Consider the following 19,710-nt stretch of genomic DNA (forward strand, 5'->3'; position numbering starts at 1 on the left):
AGTCCGATGTGAAATAGAAAGAAATGAAAAGTATGAAACGTGAACGTTAAACATACAATAAATCTTGCTAGATCTTCCCACAGTAGATGTGAAGCGTCTACCACTTGGTGGGATATCCCGAAATGGTATAGGGCTCTTCCCACACCACAGGGATGCTTGATCTGGTAACTGCACATGCCCTTACTGTCACGTGATCAAAAACTTGAAACTTTTTGCTCGGGGCTCATTCGTGAGCTCCCCCCTTTCCTAGGTGATTGCTGCCTAGCTTCGTAACATAAGCTCCCTTCTTCACCCATTGAGACCCTTCGATGAAAGAACCAACTTGACTTCGGTGTCTTTCTCCAAATGGCGATGGACATAAAAATGAAAAATTTGTTTCGACACATAGACGTGTGAAGGCTTGTGTTCTACAAGCTCCCCCCTTTCCTAGCGTGGTTAGGGAATTTGTTTCGATGCATAGACATGTGAAGGCTTGTGTTCTACAAGCTCCCCCCTTTCCTAGCATGGTTAGGGAATCTGGGAAGTGGAGCTCATTGTTCCACAAGCTCCCTTCTGTATTCCTGGTAGGGCAATCCTTCGTGTCTTCTTCGGCTGTCCTACCTATAGGAATCCATATCCACATGGGTGCTTATCGTTCCACAAGCATTTCTTCAAATTCCTGGTAGGCCATCCTTCATTTCTCTTCGGATGTCCTAGCCATAGGAATCCATACCCATATCCCCCTAGCTCCCACCTTCCTTACGTTTTCGTCTCAAAAACAAAAAATTTCTTGCTTCGGTCGACGCCCAATATTCAGCCAGATTTGTTTAACGAAGACACAATTGTCGATGGTTGACAAATAGCCAGGTGAGTACGGTTGTCAACGATATATCTCTGGGGTCTGCTAGCGTCGTTCCAGAGAGTATAGATTGGGTTCCCGTGAATGTCCTTCCTGCCGTTCAACTGGGAATACTGTCCTTCGTGGAAGATTTGGTGCAACGTCAAATGAAGCCATCTAATGACAATGACTGCATCCTGCCATGAAGGGTTCTACTTCAGAATCTTGTCTTGACCTAAGATTCCTCGATTGCCTTCCCTGGGAAGGGCTTTAGCACGTCTTCAATGTGTGCCTCAGATGAGGGCTTCTCTTCTGGATTACCACACCAGTAATCGCTAGTGCTTGAGTTCATTCCTGTAACAAAAACTCCGCACTCCTGCCTTTTGATCTTTGGTGGCCCTTAATCAATCACGTACGCCTTTTGATTTGCCTGGTAGCGTTAACCAGTCAGAGTCCTAGTCTTCTTTTCTAGACCTCGGATATCCTGTGCTTGCTTTTTAAAGTGCCCAGCTAGTCACTTCGAACTCCTGCCTACTCCCGTTTGAGCGCTTGGTCGTTCTGGCTTTTGATTTCCTCTGCTTGGTGCCTATAACCAATCGTCCTTCCTATCCACATTTTCTCGATTGAAAACTGGCCTCGGCAAGGTCTGGGTGCCTTCTTTCGGTGGCCCTTAATCGGCGTCTTCTGTATACCCAGCACCTCTGGTGAGGATGAGGCTCAAGTCGACACTGCCTTCAGCAGGTACCTTGCCGCAACAAGTACCGAGGTTCCCTTCTCCGAGAATCTCCTGTCTGGCGAAGTACCATAGTGACGGCTACTTCAGAGTGGTTCTCCCTGTTTTTTCCCTCCTCGGGCGAAGTACCGTAGTGACGGATACTTCAGAGTGGTTCTCCCTGTTTTTCCAAGTGGTGCAGAGGCCGCAACGTGCACCGAGTTCTCTAGAATTGGATACCCCTGTTTGAGGACTTGATGGAGTTGGTTTTCTGTAGCGTCCAAGTAGACCCCACTTCTCGTAAGTGGTTCTAAACCTAAACAGGTTGACCTATAGAAAAAACCTCTTCCAAATGTTATGAAGCGTTCCTTACTAGAACCCTCCGCACATGAAGCTTCCACACATACGATCGTATCTCTGGTTTATAGTGTTGTCTACTGCAAGGCAGATGCCTTTGCCAATGGACGCTATCCCCAGCAAGCGGTACGAGCTTGCCACCTCTAAGAGATAGTAGATTGCACAAGGGTTCTAGACAGTGAGAACGTCAGAGTCACAAGTGGAAGAGGTTAGTCTTCCAGCTGCTGCTCCGCCCCTTTATATCGTCACAGACCTATAGTCTGGGGTCCTAGTACATGGGGTCTCCTACAGCTATTCATAGAGTAAATGAAATAGACTGAGACAAATACTTAACCGCTGCGAGCCAAGTAATTGGTGAGCTAATGTTAGTACAGGTGAAATAGAAACCTGAAATGAACTGATATGAAATATACCAATATGCAATAGAGGAATATGAAATAGTCCGATGTGAAATAGAAAGAAATGAAAAGTATGAAACGTGAACGTTAAACATACAATAAATCTTGCTAGATCTTCCCACAGTAGATGTGAAGCATCTACCACTTGGTGGGATATCCCGAAATGGTATAGGGCTCTTCCCACACCACAGGGATGCTTGATCTGGTAACTGCATGTGCCCTTACTATCACGTGATCAAAAACTTGAAACTTTTTGCTCGGGGCTCATTCGTGAGCTCCCCCCTTTCCTAGGTGATTGCTGCCTAGCTTCGTAACACACAGTCATATCTCCAATGTATGTGGTGGTATTGTGCTGTTTGTCCAAGTATCCACTATGAAGTAGCCAATATGAAGGTTGGCATCTGAATAACTACTTGTGGTTGCCAAATAATGACTTGAATGCTGCAAAAAGAAAGGTGCCACCTAATACTGTGACAATATTGTGCATGATCTTGTTGCTCATTGTTGCTGGCTTTATTGTAGAATGTTTCTATCATTTCGTGTGGCTAGATCATCTGAGGAATCGGTCCACTCCAGTATGCTTTTGTCATCTGATGATGCGTCGATGTCCTCCAGTGCATTTCCTCCTGCGACATTGCAGCGAGAGGAAAAATTGAGCATTTTGTGAGATTAGAGCGATTACATCGACATACCTGCAGTGTATGAAAAGTCATGTGCCGTATGCGCTCATGTATGTCTCAGTAAACATGTTCAGTCAGTACCCATGGATCTCATTGACCTTTCACCTTTACATAGAGATGGAGAGTTTGTCACTCATCGTGAACGACACTCATCATCAGATGCAATTGCTTCGTTGTCAGGTCCTGTCTTACATGCGAAGTGTATTCAGGTTGTCGACAGCGTTTCTTACCTGGACATGTGCAATTCGTGTCGGTCTGTGTTAGTTGAACGCAACAAGTTGCTGAAAACCGCTCTTGCTAATGGATTATGGTTGGGTGAGGTCTCCAACATCTTACACGAACTTACGTTTGTGGAACAGATGTTAGTCGCAAAAGTCAGGCATAACTCATTCATAGTGAAAGTAACCAAGGGACAACGGAAAATGATCGCTAACACCATTGCGTTTTCACAGCCGGTCGAGAAAATATATGATGTATTACTGCCTCCTAGGAGTGATTTAGATGATGTGTTGGCAATCCTGTTCACAGATCCATGTTGTCCGAATGAGGATGATTTCAAACGTACTCCATTGGTAGTGTGACATCATGCAGTTCTTGCCGCTCTTAATTGGCTTAAACTAAATCATTCTGACTACAGTGGTGTGGTGATATCTCATGAAAATATTGCTCAGTATTCGGAACATGAGCCACCTGTTACAGTTCTTCATCGAGAGTCTGACGAGAGGACACCAGCGGAGTCCATGTCTGTGCATGAAGTTGATGAGGAACGGGGTACTAATGAAGGTCATTGTCCTTTTGCTGTGCATGGTTTATCCACCACTGATGTCGCTACTATGTCGTATAAGACTCGCATTGCGACTGCATTGCAATATTTCATAACGGTGGTGCTGTTTTAGGGTACGGTCACAGCGTGAAGCCGGAAAGCATATACCATAACAGCGCATTGCTTCCAAGTATGTTTCTGTGGCTGTTTCCCTATGGCCTTGGCAGGCTGGAAAATTCGCTTATAAAGGCTCGCATTGGCCGTGGTGAGCATATTCGATATTTGCTCACTTACATTGACCGTCGTTTTCAGACAGATTATTACTTCCCATTCATTGTATTTAACCAACAACAAATTAAAGACTCTACTCGAGGTGGTTATCTATTGACAGAGCATCGCAACTTCTGACAGGTGGCAGATTTGGTATGTTCATTGAAACCAGACATTTTGCAATGGTTAGTCAATAGGGGCCAAAGTAATCGTTATCTCTGAGCGGAGGATGAAGATGAAAAGAAGTGCTTTGAACTAATTTCTATCCTTGACTACATTGCGGGGCACGTAGATGGGTCGTCTGCGAAGCATAAGCAACTTTGAAGTGAGATTCGCAGTCTTATTATCACACGTAACATTCCACTATTTTTTATAACATTCTCGTCCGTTGACATCAACCATTCCCTTTGCCTTTATTATTGTGGGGAAAATATTGATATGTTCGATTTGTGCAGTGCATTCCCACAATATGCAGATCAGTTACGCAGGATAGCTGATAATCCTGTTGTGTGTGCTCACTTTTTTAACTTCATGGTGCTTTCATTCATCACGAACATCCTACGTGTTTTGACAAAGGCGAATTGTTCAGGAAGATATCTGCATACTATGGTACTGTTGAATCCCAGGGTCGACAAATGCTGCGTATGCACATGCTGTTATGGATCATGAACTCTCTCAGCCCTTTAGAGATACGATCACGTATCCTCATCGATTCTGTATTTCAGCAATTGATGTTGGATTGGTTGGATGATTGTCAACAAGGTGATTACTCATCTGGAAGTTTGACTGATATAAAAACACATCATGCTGCTCATGGCGTGGATGTAGATTCTGACGAATGTGATGCGCGATCTGTTTTAATGTTGGCCCATGTTCAGCCGGCAAACATATGCACTGCTGACGAAGTCACAGAAGTGTACAGCCAAGTGCTGCATGATGCAGATGACATCATGTATGCATCCAATCAGCATCGCTGTAGGTTGCAGACATCTACTTCAAAAGGCTGCAGATGTACAGCTGAAAGTACATGTCGGGCTCATTTTTCTCATGAGCTATATCCGTCCACACATGTCGACAATGATACAGGGGCTATTCACTTTAAAAAGACAGAGCCATGGATCAACACTTTCAATCTTGTAATGTTTCATGCTCTTCGATGTAACACCAACATTACCTGTCTATTATCGGGAATGCAGGTGTGTGCCATTATTGCATACATCACAGATTATGTTACCAAATCTCCTCTTCAGATGCATTCCATATTCGAAAGCATTTGGGTGGTGCTTGACAAACACAGTGAAGCCATAACACATGCCGAATCGAACGAAGATTGCACGCAGTCAGTAGTGACTAAAGTCATCAATGCATTGTCTGTGAAAAGAAAAATTGGAGCGTCGATGGTATGTGCCTATTTACTCGGCTTTCCCGACCACTACACGAATGTTGTGTTTAAAAAATTCTACTGGGCTCCATATTCAACTATGTCACTGGCACGTCTAAGGCTAATTGCCCTTCCTCGGCTATGCATGAGTTCAACGGTGACATTGCCAGTGACGACATCAATGAGGAGCATGTAATAATCAGTCAAAGCCGAAACAGCATTGTTCCCCTTAATAAGATCAACGATCATGTTTTCTGACCACATTCATATGATAACTGGTGCCTGTACGATTATTTAGTACAAACCGATGTTGTTCGGAACCGTCATCGAGATCGGTCCACAACCAGAAGTGATGTTGTATGCGAGACCAGAGCAAACGACGATGTTCGACATCAGTCATCTTTTTCAGGTCGCTTTCTCACTGGACATCCCATGCATGAGACACACACTGTAGTCTGTGTGACAGAGAGTAAACACTATGTTCTCAATTTTCTCGGCAAGGCACTTCCTCATCATGACAAAGAAGATCGGGAGACATTCTGCTTGACAATGCTAACTTTTTTTAACCCACGCAGTTGGCGATCTGGATCCGATTTGAAATCACCATCAGAAAGCTGGGACTCTGCATTTGAAAGGACCACATTTGACCCACCACATATTTGCATTATGGCCAACATGAACATTTTATACGAGTGTCGAGATGCTCATGATGATTTTGCTTCGCAGCGCCTCGCAAATGAGCAGTTATCGTCTGGCTTGGCATTTCTTATGAGTTCCACTAGGGATTCTTGTGACACCGAAAACGAAGACCCAAACACACTGTTAGACTTTACTCAGGATCAACTACTTAGTATGCTTCAAGATGAGCTATCCCATCAGGGAGCTGTCACATCTCGCAATCGGGCTCAGATGGCAGAAATGTGCACGTTGATGCAACGGATCCACACAGTGTGTGATCATCACTGGGGCTGGTGTTGAAGTGCAATATGTTCATCTGAGGGGTTTACTATGTGTTGCCTAGTCCAGGAGGGTCCTTCAGGAAGGAGAGAAGTATGGCAGGAAGTGGAGGAGGTGCTCTGGAAAGCAAGGCAGAAGCAAAGAAGTCATTTCGAGACAGGCCCCGAGACAACTTCTGGAGATGATCCTGAGAGGTTTGTTTGCAGGCACTCAATCTGGCCAGGAATGCGTAGATATCGTGCTCACACAGTGCACAGAGAGGGACAATTAATTCACCTCTAGCTACACAATGGAGGGGAGGGGAACAAGTTCTCAGAAACTTCTAACTAGGGGCCTCTTATACTACCCGAAAAAGTCCAAAGATAAATAAAACAAATTAGGTAAGGTAAGTAAAACCGAAAATAAAATAACAAACAAGTCAGAATTGTAGTGCAAGATTGTAGTGGCAGCCCAACTACAGTCCTCACATCTCCCCCCAACACAAAATGTTGACCATCCCTGGTCAATGCCCCACATCCACAACATAATCAGAGTACTCACAAAGAAGCTTACAGAAAGTCTTGGAGGCATTCACGGTGAAGCAACCCATCCTGGAGGTCATAAAGGCATCAAGGACCACTGCTCCCATGCCCAGCAATTGATGGCCTGTAGTACATTCTCGAGAAGTCACACGCAAGTTGTGTCGCCACAGGCCTGACCTGGGTGCATGTCATCAATGTGTGTGTAGAAGGCATCCAGTGCATCATGTGTCAGCGCATCCCTTTGTGCCACATTATATACTAACTCGATAGACTCCTGTGGATCCCTAGCTCTTGATCCTGCTGATGATGCTAGTCAAATGCCTTGCTGATCCAGTGATACCAAGACATCACCCTGAGAAGGTACGCTCGACCTGATATGCTCTTGCACTTGCATAATCGCTGCTGGCTCAGTTCTCACTTTATCAATCTCCTCCCACATGCACCCCAGTTCTGCCCCCCTCGCTGCGAACGCCGCCCACTCTGGCTCCCTGTTGAGGATGTACTAGATGGTGAGCCACTCTACATTGACCCATCATTTGATGATGGCATTCCTGTTCAAACTCGTCCGGACTTGCACCATGCACCACTGGGAGGTGGCGCCTCGAGGACTCCAAGCCACCACTTCGCACTGTCGATAGCATCACCGGGAATGGTATGTCCACCTGTGAACTGTGCTAGCCATGAGTCAACTGCCTGCTCTAATGGGTTATATCGAGACTTCACCGCTTGGCTAGCCTCAGTGGCTACATGTTCGAGACCATCAATACGATTCCCGAGCCTCACGTACGAGTTTTCAAGTGCTTTGATGTAATCTGAGAGGGCATGCGTGGTTCTATTAAGGTGTTGCCTGAACTGTTGAGCCTGAAGCTGGAGGATCTCCACTGCATTCCATAGCTCTCCGTCGTGAACAGGCATCATGGCCACCCGAAGATCGCATGCCTTGAATCCGTGGAGCAACTCCGCAGGTTTGCCTATGTGTGAGGTAAGTCCTTTGAACTCCTCCTTCATCACATCAAGCTCATGATCTATACTGCTATAGTGGTGACAGGCCCCAGAGATCACAGACGGTGAGCCAGATGTCATGATCGAAGTCGCAGAGTCGCATTCTGAGACCAGAGACTCCCCTGAGAAAGGCAAAGCCGAGTCGTTCCAAGAATTGATCACTAGTGCGCACCTCTTGTCCAACACATTGCAAGGCACCTGACACATGTCCGCCATGGTGACATGAACCCAAGAGACACCAGCCACACCAGCGCATGCTTGAGCAATGTCCTCCGCTCCACCTTCATCTCCATCACTGCGCACTGCGATGTACTGACCACTCACCATCTCTGCTCTTGCTGACTTTACCTGCACCTCAAGGGCACCAATTGCATGTGCCTCTTCCCTGCCTCGCTGCATGTCCCCACTGGTGAATCGCCCTCAGGTCGTCTTCGACCATAGTCATGCACAGGGAGTCCGTCAGACGCGTTTTTGCAGGTAAGTCATCTCGGTTCCTTTCCATGGTCTCGCTGAGTTCTCTGGGCTAAAGTATCAGAGAGGCATTCAGGAGCATGTACAGCAGCAAACAGGAGCAGATTATAATTGGAGAATCTCGTGGCGGATGATGAGGACAGCGATGAATCGCTCATGGTGAGTCGTCCTCATTCCTCTCTTCTAGCACACTGATCATTCTTGTATTGACACAGCCCATCTCATGTGCATCTCTACACACCACGCTACTCATCTGCTTGCCTCGCTTATCACTCATTCCCTCCCGGATACTGTCAGTCGATCCGAACTTTACCTGCATGTTAGACGTGGCAAGCAGCTTCTTTGGGTCGCTCTCACTATGCATTCACACAGGAACACAGCCCAGTCCCCCAGCCACAATGCCTTGGAGGCAGGTAAGCTCATTTTTTGCCTTTTCTCGCATTCCCATCACATTCGTTGCACCCATATTCGAAGGTCGTTCGGGAATGTATGCAGCTGCAAATGTTGCTGAACTGGAGCTAGGGCGAAGCATGTCGAGGGAGCTGGGGTATCTTCGCGTCATTGTTGGTGAGTCACCTCTGCGCGTGCCTTCATGTCTGCTGAAAGTATCATTCCTCCCACTCACCTTCACTCACACATCGATGCTACCCATCCCGAGGACCTTCACACACATCACGCTATCAATCCATCTGCCTTGAACATCACCGGCCGTGTCTCAGATATGATCACTGTCTCGAAGCCCAGCATGCATGCAGTTCCCAGTAGTCAGTTTCACTGACTCAATTTTGTGAACCCGTTGCTCAGGGTCACCATCTGTCACATCAGTATGTGTCCGAGTGACATCCGCTGCATCAGCGCATGCTTAAACTACATCCTCTGCCCTTTTCTGGCATTCGCCTTCGCTCATGGCTCCACACATGCTGCTCACCACCTCCGTATTTTCCATGTTCATCATTCCATCAATGGCGCTAGTTCCTCGCACCCCTATGCACATTTCAATGCTTGACTGCACTGCCACGTCATCCTCAGTTCCATCGAGAGCATGTTCACATGCTGCGAGCCTGGCAGATGCATTTTCGTGGGCACGTCGCCCCAATTTCTCTTTATATGGTCACGCCTTCTTCTCAGCTATAGTATCAGTACGTCATTCGTGAACATTCGTGAATGTGCGCAGCTGCAGACATGATTGGAACATTATAGGAGGACAGTGCACTGGATGACAAGGGGCATTCTCAAACTGTTCATGGTGAGTTATACTTGTCTTTGCTGTCCTGGAACTCCTGCACCTGATGCAGGCCATGTGAACCAGGGTTGTGCTCACCACATCTCACTGTGTTCACCGCATGGGTATGCATGCCAGGCACCTGCACAGCCTCTGTCCCATGTTCGCTTTTGCATGCCAGTTCACGTTCGCCTTTGCATGCAGCGCTATGCGCATTGCTGGGCCTCTCCTCCTCACTGAGCTTCCCTTGTACCCCGAAGTCGCCCACCTCATGAACATGCACCATGACATTGCTCCGCTTCCCTTGATCGTCATCAGCTGCTCCTCAGTTACTGTCATGTGTTCAAAACTCCACGCTCATGCTGTATGAGATAACGAGCTCATTCAACTCAATTTCGCAACGTGGTTGCCCAAAGTCACTTGTCATCATGCCTGCCACAGTGTCTCGACTGCCAGGCAATCGTGTCTTCACTCCATTCCACCTCTTTGCCTCATTTGTGTTGGTGGTATTTGAGGATTGTTCAGGAGTGCGCCCAGGTGCACACATCATTGGACTGCAACAAGAGAACCCAGTCCTGGAGAAATCCACGCTCAGTGACGAATCATATTTTTGAGACATTAGTGGTGAGCCGTGCTCATTTTTGCCTTCATGATCATCACCTGTGACCTCCTCCGCAGTTCCCTCAGCCCGCATCTCGCTGCTACCAACCTCACCTGCCACCCCATACATTACTCCATCCACATACTCTCCTCGAACATCGCTGACTGCTTCATGGCTGCCATTGCTCATTTTGGGCTCTGCATGCATATCATTTAGGGGAAGCCGCTCCTCCAGGTCGCTCTCACTACACATTCGCACGGGATTGCAGGCTGTTGTCCCAGCCCCCTTGGCAACAGTATCTTGGGTTTCTTTAAGAATGCACATGAAAGCAGACATCATGGAACTGCAGCTGGAGCATTGTGCATTGGACAGTGAGGAGCCTCTTTGAGACATCTGTGGTGAGTTACCCCTGCTTCACTTTTCACGCTCGCTGACCATATTCTTCTTATCGCTTGCCTCCACTTGTGCCTTGACTCTACTCAGATCATGGATTTCTGCAAACGCTGCACTGTCCATTCGCTTTTCTGGATCGCCACCTGCCACTTCTTGAGTACCATGGTGAGCCTGAAGCTCTACGCGCACACGGTATGCAGTAACTACCACATTGAAGGGTGACTCAGGAGCGTACACAGCCTCACACATCATTGGAGTGCAGTAGGAGGTTCATGCAGTGGGTAATGAGGGGTGTTGACAATTCATTTGTGGTGAGCTGCACCTGTTTCTGTCTCCATGCCCATTGATTGCTCTCCCTTCCCTGCTGGCCTCCTCTGTCAGTGCAATGCTGCCCGACCTGTGTGCCTCCTCACACATTGCCCTACCCACCGGCTTTCCTCGAAGGTCACTGGCCATCTTCAAAGTCCCGTTGCCCATCTCGAACTTCGCATGCTTGCTATATGCGATAAGCTGCTCCTGCAGGTGAAACTTGCTAAGCGTTCGCACAGCGATGTCACCCACTGTGCTAGCCACAATCTCTCTGTCACTGGTAAGTCACGCCTTTGTCTCTTCTGGCATTCTCACCTCATTTATGGCAGCAGAATTGGAGGTTTGCCCGGGAGCATGCATGGCTGCAGGTGTCATCAGAACACAGTCAGAGGGTCAAGGCGTGGACGGCGAGGTGTGTTGATGATTCATTCGCAGTAAGTCGCACTCATTTTCTTCACTAAGATCATTAATCGTGTTCTCCTCACCTGCCTCCTCTGTTGGCTTGACACAATCTGACCTGTCTGTCTCCTTGTCATCTATCTGCCCAGCTCCATTGCTCTCCACCTGCTGCCTGACTCTGGGGATGCCAGAACGTCCAAGAATGCCACTGCCAGAACACACAGCCTGGGTTTCACTTGAATAAGGCATTTGTAGATAATGTGAGTGATCATAACCAGACCCGGTGAGCTGCTATCGCAGAGCTTATGAAGCCACATGCTGATGTCAAGTCAGGTCTATGGGGGTGTCGAGTGAGCAGGAAGATCATCACAGTGCGGTCACGCATTTTCAACTGTCCTAGGTACGTCCTCCATGTCTTTACTTATCCAAGCATCGGGGGCGTCATTGTCCGTGACTCTTGGAGTGCTGCACAATGCATTGCTCCCGCTGTCATGCACCTTAATGTCTCCCATGCCAGTTTTCACCTCCCATGTCCTGCTGCAGCTCAAGGCCTGCCCACTTGTCACACCAGCCACCTGCGCTCGGCTTTCCATGTTGTTCACCTTGGAGAAGTCACCTTGCTCCATGCTATTGGGTAGCGCCCTCGACACTGTGCTCTCTGCTGTACTCTCAATGTCACCGATGGGATGCATCTCTGGTCTGTCTCTGCTGCTTGCTCGCCCCACCTCATCATCCTCGAATATCCTTCTATCTTCCACTTCGTGTTGTTCTTTCAAAGGCACCATGAGCCGCTCTGCTGCCAATCACTTCGTGCACATTCTCGATGCCTCCTGTCTCGACGCACATGCCGCTGAGCAGAAACCTGCTGCACACTCTGCTGAGCTCAAACCTGATGACCTGTCCTCTGACATGCACTCCGCTGAGCATAATCCTGGCACAAAACTCATCATGGCCTCCACTGAGCTCGATGTTAATGTCCGTTCTGATGCAGTCTCCGGTGCAGTTTCTGAGACAGTTCCTGAAACAGGCTCCGCTGAGCCCAATTCTGAGATCATTTCCATTGCAGTCATCGACGCATGCTCCGCTAAGCATAAAGCTGATGTAGGTTCCAGTGCAGGCTTCGCTGAACCTGATCCTGAGGTAGTTCACAATGCACACTCTGCTGAGCACGTTCTCGATGCAAAACCCGACACATTTTTCGATGCATGCTCCGCTGAGCATGAACCCGCTGACACATAATGCGAGGTGTGCTCTGCTGAACTGCACCCTGATGCATAACCTGATGAAGGCTCCGCTAAGCCATTCCGCAATGTGGGCTCCACTGAGCCCATTCTCGACGCATTTTTGGATGCACGCTCTGCTGAGTTTTGCTGAACTCAAACCCATTGTAGGCTCCGCTGAACCTGTTCTCGATGCATTATAACTCATTGTAGACTCTGCTGAGCCCAGACTCGACACATTGAAACTCATTATGGATTCCGCTGAGCCTGAACTCAATGCAACTTTAACCCTGTACTTGACCCAGCTCATTGCGCACCTCCATGCTTTGGCTATCATACCTGTACCAGATTCCAGCCCAAGCTCGTGTTGTTGCATACTTGTATATATTTTGATGCAGTCCTGAGGATGGATGGAGTAAGACAGGGCAATAGAATGAAACCCCTCACGGTGGGCTCCAAAATGTGTGATCGTCACTGGAGCTGGTGCTGAAGTGCAATATGTTCATCCGAGGGGTTTACTATGTGTTGCCTAGTCCAGGAGGGTCCTTCGGGAAGGAGAGAAGTATGGCAGGAAGTGGAGGAGGTGCTCCGGAAAGCAAGGTAGAAGCAAAGAAGTTGTTCCGAGACAGGCCCCAAGATGGCTTCCAGAGATGATCTTGAGAGGTCTGTTCGCAGGCACTCAATCTGGCCAGGAACGTGTAGATATCACGCTCACACAGTGCACAGAGAGGGACAATTGATTCACCTCTAGCTACACAATGGAGGGGAGGGGAACAAGTCCTCGGAAACTTCTAACTAGGAGCCTCTTATACTACCCGAAAAAGTTCGAAGATAAATAAAACAAATTAGGTAAGATAAGTAAAACTGAAAATAAAATAATAAACAAGTCAGAATTGTAGTGCAAGATTGTAGTGGCAGCCCAACTACAGTCCTCACAACGGATAGGTTGACGTGTAATTTGTCTTCCGATCTATGTGCTGCCGCTGATGACATTCCTGTTAGATCTCCTGCTTGTTGGAAAGCCGTGATGTCATCTGCAAAGGAAGCAGTAATGCAAAATCGCCTATCCACAGCACAGTGCAGTGTGCCTACCCCTCCCGGTTTGAACATTGGTGATCCTTCATTCCTGTGGGAAGACACTGTCAGTGTCTTGCAGTATGATGCTTTTGCATCTCACTCAGCTGAATTTTCCAGTATTCCTCACTCTATAGAAGACAGTACTATATCATTGATGAAAGAAATCATGCGCACTTTTAGCCTGAATGAAGAGCAGCAGCGAATGTTTTGCATCTGCACTCCTCATCTTCATCATCGCATAAAGACACCCCTGCAAATGTATCTCAGAGGTATAGGGGGCACAGGCAAGTCACTGTCTATTCATGCTGTTGGTGCGTTTCTCAAACGATGAGGTGAATCATCCCGGTTCTTATTGATGGTGCCTACAGGATCTGCAGCGTGCTTGATTTCTGGTTCGACATACCATTCTGTATTGGGATTTTCTCACTCTTCGGATCATGTGGGCAACTGCAATCCTACATCGTTGTCTAAAGTACGTGAACATCTTGTGGGCGTTGATACTATTTTCATCGATGAGGTATCGATGATATCATGCCTGGAATTGTATCGCATCAGTGCCCAGATATCCAAGGCATTGGGCATCAGTGATCGAGCATTCAGAGGATTGAATGTCATTCTTGCAGGAGACTTTGCCCAACTTCCTCCTGCTGGAAGACATGCTGCTTCTCTCTACTCTAACAGCATCAGACTGTGGTCGAACGCTACCTCGCTGGTTGCTCAGCAAAGTGCCATTGGAAAGGCGCTATGGCATCAATTCATCACAGTCATAATTCTACAAAAAAATATGCATCAACAGGGCATGACCAATGAGGACGTGCACTTTCGTACAGTGCTACAAAATATGCGATGTCAGTCTTGCACTCCAGAAGATATTACTCTGCTCTGTTCCCAAGTTATTACAACTGCTTCGCACCCTCTCAGTGATTGCTTTGCAGATTGTCGCTTTCAAGACGTCACTACGATCACTGCATTTAATATGCATCGTGATGCTATTAACGAAGTATGTACCAAACACTTTGCAGCTAATCACCACGTGAATCTTACGCACTTTCACTCTATCGACACCTGGTCATCTTCCCATGAACTGGATTCTGTACGCAGCACTCAGTGTACTCAGGACTCCACCTGGAATCCTCAGCGATCTTCGGATAACATCGTTACTGGGATACAAAACATTCTGTGGTCTCTACCTCCTGCTCTCAGTGGCCACTGCGCTGGAATTTTATCATTATGCCCAGAAATGCCTGTTATGCTAAAGAATAAGGAGGCAACAGAGTTGTGTGCAACCAACAGCACCAAGGAGTATGTGTATGGATGGGACTCTCATAACAATGAGTTTGGCCATGAGATATTGGATACTCTCTTTGTACGGTTGAAATCGCCTCCGCTGCCTATGCAAATTGAAGGTCTGCCACCAAACGTCATTGCTATACCTCGGTCAAAGACGCACGTTAAATGTGTCCTACAGAATGACACTGTGGTGAACATCGATCGGGAGCAGGCGAATGTTCTTCCTGACTTCGCAATGACTGACTTTGGTGCACAAGGGTGCACTCGTCCATTCAACGTTGCACACTTGAAACACTGCAAAGGCCATCAATCGATGTATACCTGCCTCTCCTGCAGTTCATCCCTTTTTGGTACGTTAATTCTTGATGGATTTGATGCTTTCAAACTGACAGGCAGTATGAGCGGTGATCTATGCTGTGAGTTTCATGAGCTGGAGATATTGGATGACATTCACCACCTCAGGTTTAGCAGTGAGCTCCCATCCACGATTCATGGTTGCACTCGAGTGTCGTTGATCACAACTTGCCAATCTGTATTTGGAGCTCAGCATGTTCCACCAAACATGAAATCAATACTCGATTGGGGACACAGTCCAGCAACGTCCCTGTTACCACCTGCTGAGCCATCTCTGTGGCAACTACTTGAGAAACATCGCAGAGGCCATGTCCCGTCCACCATCATCTTCTCTGCCCAATCTGAAACTGCAGCTTCTGCTTCTGATACCCTGTTAGCCCGTGGTGTAAAATGACCCGCTGAGACTAGTGCCGGTTCTCCTCGAGCATCATCACGATCATGCCACATGGATGATGAAGGCAACTTACTGCAAGTGACCATGTCAACCGTGATCATGCCTTTCATCACCACTGTATTACTGTGGGATGCCTACAACTGGAGTTGTGCATACAATGCATCACTAACCATCCTGTGGAACATTTTCCAAGACTGTGATGATCCACAATTCTGACACTTCGCCTTGTTCTACCCAATGCTGCAGTGTATTCATTCAGGCTTTCAAGCGAGCTCCCTAGACCATCAGAAACTGGAACTTGTTCATGACATGATACGTGATAATTTATCATCCTTACATCCCACTCGATTTCCTCGCACGGGCTTACGTGAATGTGCTGTATTTGATGTTCTTTCCATTCTGTTAAAGTTCGCTGTTCCGTTTGGATACTCAGCCAATATCTGTTCCACATGCACTAATCCATGCATTGCAAGCCATGAGCTCTTGCATAGTGCTGTGTTCTCCATATATCCTTTTCATTGGGATCATTATCATTAATGACCCATCACCCAAACCACAACAGAATGCCTACAACTCGCACTCAACTACCCCAATGGTCCCAGATGCATGTCATGTGCATGGTCAATGACAATGCTCACTGTTATTGAACAACCTCCCCCCCTACTAGCCGTCGAGATTCAACCTTATGGATCTGCGGTACAGCCTACCATTCTGCTCGAGAATCATTGTGTGCTATCGACATCCGTCGGTGAGGTACATTACACTCTAGTTGGAATCATATATGCCAGTGGGGGACATTTCACATGCAGATTCTTTGCCCACAATGGCTCTGCATGGTATCACGATGAAGCAGACACCTGTCACAAAGCACCAAAGCACTTAACCCAATTAAGGGAAAGTCTGCTTTTGTGACCTGCACAAATGATCTCACATAAAAAGCCTGCCACAAGGGCTAGGCTGAGGATGCGCGCAGTGATATGCAGTCTGAAAATGGGGCTCAAAGGGCCCTTAGCCTTATGCTCACAACAAAGGGGTGAATTGGCTTGTTAGGCTGCATGCAATAGAATAATGAATCTAAGGTTCTCCCTTAGATCCTCATGGGCTTATATACATGTAGGGCAGGGCCCCTGGCACTGTGCTACTGTGAGACCTCAGATACCTACATGTGAATATATTGCCAGAACCGGTAATGGTTCTGGACTTCATCATAGCAACTATCTACAATGGCCGTGGATACGCCGAGGTAATCCTATCTAATCCAATGAGATAAATGCCTGTAAGTGGGCCCACTGTTGAGGGGCCAATGGGTGATGGCCAACAGAGCACATCATAACGGTTGCAACATCAGATGAGAGGATCTGTCCAAACTCAGAACAATGAGTGTGACGATCAGTCTTCATCTGGATAGGGTTGTGAGAAGATCTAGCCTATCCTGTAACTGGCTATACTGTATGCCAGTTGGTAGGGGGATCCTCTGTTGTGGTATCTGCCTATTGGTTTAGGCAGCAAAGTGGTGCCACTATCTTGAGTGGCGAATTGGGTGCTTGCTAGCTTGATGGTCCAATGGGTTCCTTTCTGGGCAAGTGGCCTGGTGTCACGTGACCAATGCCTGACAACTTCCGAATAGGGCAAGTGGCCAGTGTCACATGACTGGGTGGCTGAATCATAGGCGCTTGGTGGTCATGTGGTAGACACAGTCATGTCCGTGATGTATGTGGTGGCATTGTGCTGTTTGTCCAAGTATCCACGTTGCGAGACCAATATGAAGGTTGGCGTCCGAATAACCACTCAAATGAGGACTTTAATGGTGCAAAAAGAAAGGTGCCACTTAATACTGTGACACTACCCCCGCTTCAAGGTTCAGACTCCGGATGAACTGAATAAATGCTATGGTAAATAGTACCCTCGCTTCAGGTTCTGACTTCCAGGGTGGAATGGCAGGGTGTGTTGTGTGAATGGCATCTAAGACTTTTGCTAGCAGCAAAAAGGGGTGATGCAGTTTAATGGCTTGCTTAGGTAAATGGTGCACTTGTGGAGCTAACAGTTCTTGGTCCTAGTTATCTGATGTCACAGACATTGCTATTGGCTGCTGTTGCCCGAGATGGTATGCAAAAGGGCTTGCAGTTTAAAGACATGCACTTGGTCATACGCGGCGCTCAAAGCTGCCAAAGCACAAGCGAATAACTCTAGGTATTTTTCACTTAGCTCAAACATTGAACAGTTTAGTGACGTGCTAAGGTCATTCAAAATGCATGATTTGTAAAAAGAGACATTTAAGGCCCTGCCACGGCCATTCAGTATCACTCCGGATACTGGTTCCAATCGAGGGCTTCACCGGTTATCGAATGCGGTTGTCAGTTGTAATCGTCCACTTGCTTGCCCCCATGCTGCTTGCCACTATGCCATGGGGGCGGTGAAGTACCAGGTTCGAATCTTGACCAGTATGTGCTCTTTATTACATAATCTATGCTAATGTAATCATGTGGCGTTGGAAGGTGGCGTGATGTCCCTAGTCACATGTCTGAGTATGACATCATTTGATTGATTTGATTGATCGTGATTGTGGTTGATCTGTGATTTGAGTCGAGATAGACTTTCTGATCGATCATGATCATGAATGACATCATTGTGTTGGCGCTCATAGCTGCCATAGTGGCACAGTTTTGGTTGACTTGCCCAGGTCTATGGTGGTGCTCAAAGCTGCCAAATAATAGGATGCCCTTGGTCAGAGGGCTGTTCCAAAAATTGTGTCTTGTACCCAAAAGGTTGCCTATGTCTTTTTAGGATTTTATATAGAGTAGCTGCCATGTTTGCATTGCTGTATGCAAGTAGATGTGTTCCCCAACGCTGTTCATACTTGTTGACAATGGTCTCTCGATTGCCCTTTAGGTTGGCATGCTATATAGGCAAAAGTTGAAAAATGGAAGGTTTGAAAATGTGATCCTTTGGCGCTGCTTGGATCATCCTTGACTTGCTTACACTCGTCTTCGGACATGTGATCCTAATTGCTTCGCGAATCCTTCTCGACTCTTCGAATAGGACATGCGCTCGGTACTTGCTATATATCTTTGAGTGCTGCACTTCTTATGCGCATGTCTTCAGATAAGCTCGTACATACTCACTGTATCCTACATTACCTCCCCCTTGCCAGGTTCCTCCCGGAACCGACGCGGCATGAGCGAGTTAAAACAAGACTGGGGGGCACAAAAGTAAGGGAGGGTGGGTGGGAGAAAAAGCCTTATAACTTTTGAGGAAAAGGTGGTTTAGGCATCCCATAGCAAATAAATTACTAATTGTTGCGCAATATGTAGTAATTCTGAGACCGCTTCTGGGTAAAAGGGTTCCCAATATCCCATTGTGTGTGCCAAAATAACTCCCTAAAAATTGAATTATCTATTGTGGACTGCTAAGTAAAGATCTATTTCCGCCAGCAGTTTACAGTCAAAGACTGTCATGCTCTTGGAGATCTTGTATGTGGACAATCACTGTGTCGATTCGGAGTAGCATGTCTTTAGATATCTGGAATATTTTATTTATATATTTATAGGTGACCAATCCTATACAAATGATATACAAATGATAGGTAATAGTTTAATGTCATTGCGGACGCTGAGGGTCTTATGTAAGCGATAACTCGTAGTATTTTCGCATATAAGGAGCAATAACTCGTGGTATTTTCACAAATATTGCCCTTATTGAAATGAATATGGGTGGGGGGACAAAGGTTCCAATATCAAATGTTGCTGCAGCGCTGTCCTGGTGAGGGAGCAGCTTACGCGAAGGTGCCTGCTACCAAGTCTTGAGGTAGGCTGACAGCGGTAGAGATGATGATGGATGTGTCAAAAAAGTGTGCCCCACACCTGGATTTCTTGGGCTGAAAAAGCACAAGTGAATAACTCTAGGTCTTCTTCGCTTGACTCAAAAATTAAACAGTTTTATTTAAGGTGGTCATGTTTAGGACCAATAAACCACACAGCCAGCAGGAAGCTGGGGGTGTGCATGGAGATTCATTATAATGTCACAAAGCACCAAAGCACTTAACCCAATTAAGGGCAAGTCTGCTTTTGTGACCTGCACAAATGATCCCACATAAAAAGCCTGCCACAAGGGCTAGGCTGAGGA

General features: G+C 47.0%; 5 protein-coding genes across 5 annotated transcripts; all 5 read left to right on the forward strand.

Moving 5' to 3' along the window:
* Positions 1–3,386: 3,386 nt before the first annotated feature.
* On the forward strand, positions 3,387–4,135 carry LAESUDRAFT_737763 (uncharacterized protein; the record flags this gene model as incomplete). Its single annotated transcript, XM_040910820.1, has 4 exons — positions 3,387–3,525; positions 3,556–3,853; positions 3,874–4,031; positions 4,089–4,135. The coding sequence occupies 4 exons, from the start codon at positions 3,387–3,389 to the stop codon at positions 4,133–4,135; spliced, it is 642 nt and encodes a 213-aa protein (XP_040762744.1).
* A 512-nt stretch (positions 4,136–4,647) lies between these two features.
* LAESUDRAFT_615371 (uncharacterized protein) lies at positions 4,648–5,271 on the forward strand (the record flags this gene model as incomplete). Its single annotated transcript, XM_040903207.1, has 1 exon — positions 4,648–5,271. A coding segment is annotated over one exon (624 nt), but the record flags the coding sequence as incomplete, so codon positions are not given.
* A 2,501-nt stretch (positions 5,272–7,772) lies between these two features.
* Positions 7,773–8,060, forward strand: LAESUDRAFT_760731 (uncharacterized protein; the record flags this gene model as incomplete). The annotated part of the gene is made up of 2 exons (XM_040912787.1): positions 7,773–7,838; positions 7,905–8,060. 2 exons carry the CDS (start codon positions 7,773–7,775, stop codon positions 8,058–8,060), a joined length of 222 nt encoding a protein of 73 aa, XP_040762746.1.
* A 3,976-nt stretch (positions 8,061–12,036) lies between these two features.
* LAESUDRAFT_760732 (uncharacterized protein) lies at positions 12,037–12,492 on the forward strand (the record flags this gene model as incomplete). The annotated part of the gene is made up of 1 exon (XM_040912788.1): positions 12,037–12,492. The coding sequence occupies one exon, from the start codon at positions 12,037–12,039 to the stop codon at positions 12,490–12,492; it is 456 nt and encodes a 151-aa protein (XP_040762747.1).
* Positions 12,493–14,073: 1,581 nt separating this feature from the next.
* On the forward strand, positions 14,074–15,588 carry LAESUDRAFT_656800 (uncharacterized protein; the record flags this gene model as incomplete). The annotated part of the gene is made up of 1 exon (XM_040904644.1): positions 14,074–15,588. One exon carries the CDS (start codon positions 14,074–14,076, stop codon positions 15,586–15,588), a length of 1,515 nt encoding a protein of 504 aa, XP_040762748.1.
* Positions 15,589–19,710: the final 4,122 nt, after the last annotated feature.

This window comes from Laetiporus sulphureus (genome assembly GCF_001632365.1).
Source record: "Laetiporus sulphureus 93-53 unplaced genomic scaffold LAESUscaffold_29, whole genome shotgun sequence".
NCBI lineage: Eukaryota > Fungi > Basidiomycota > Agaricomycetes > Polyporales > Laetiporaceae > Laetiporus > Laetiporus sulphureus.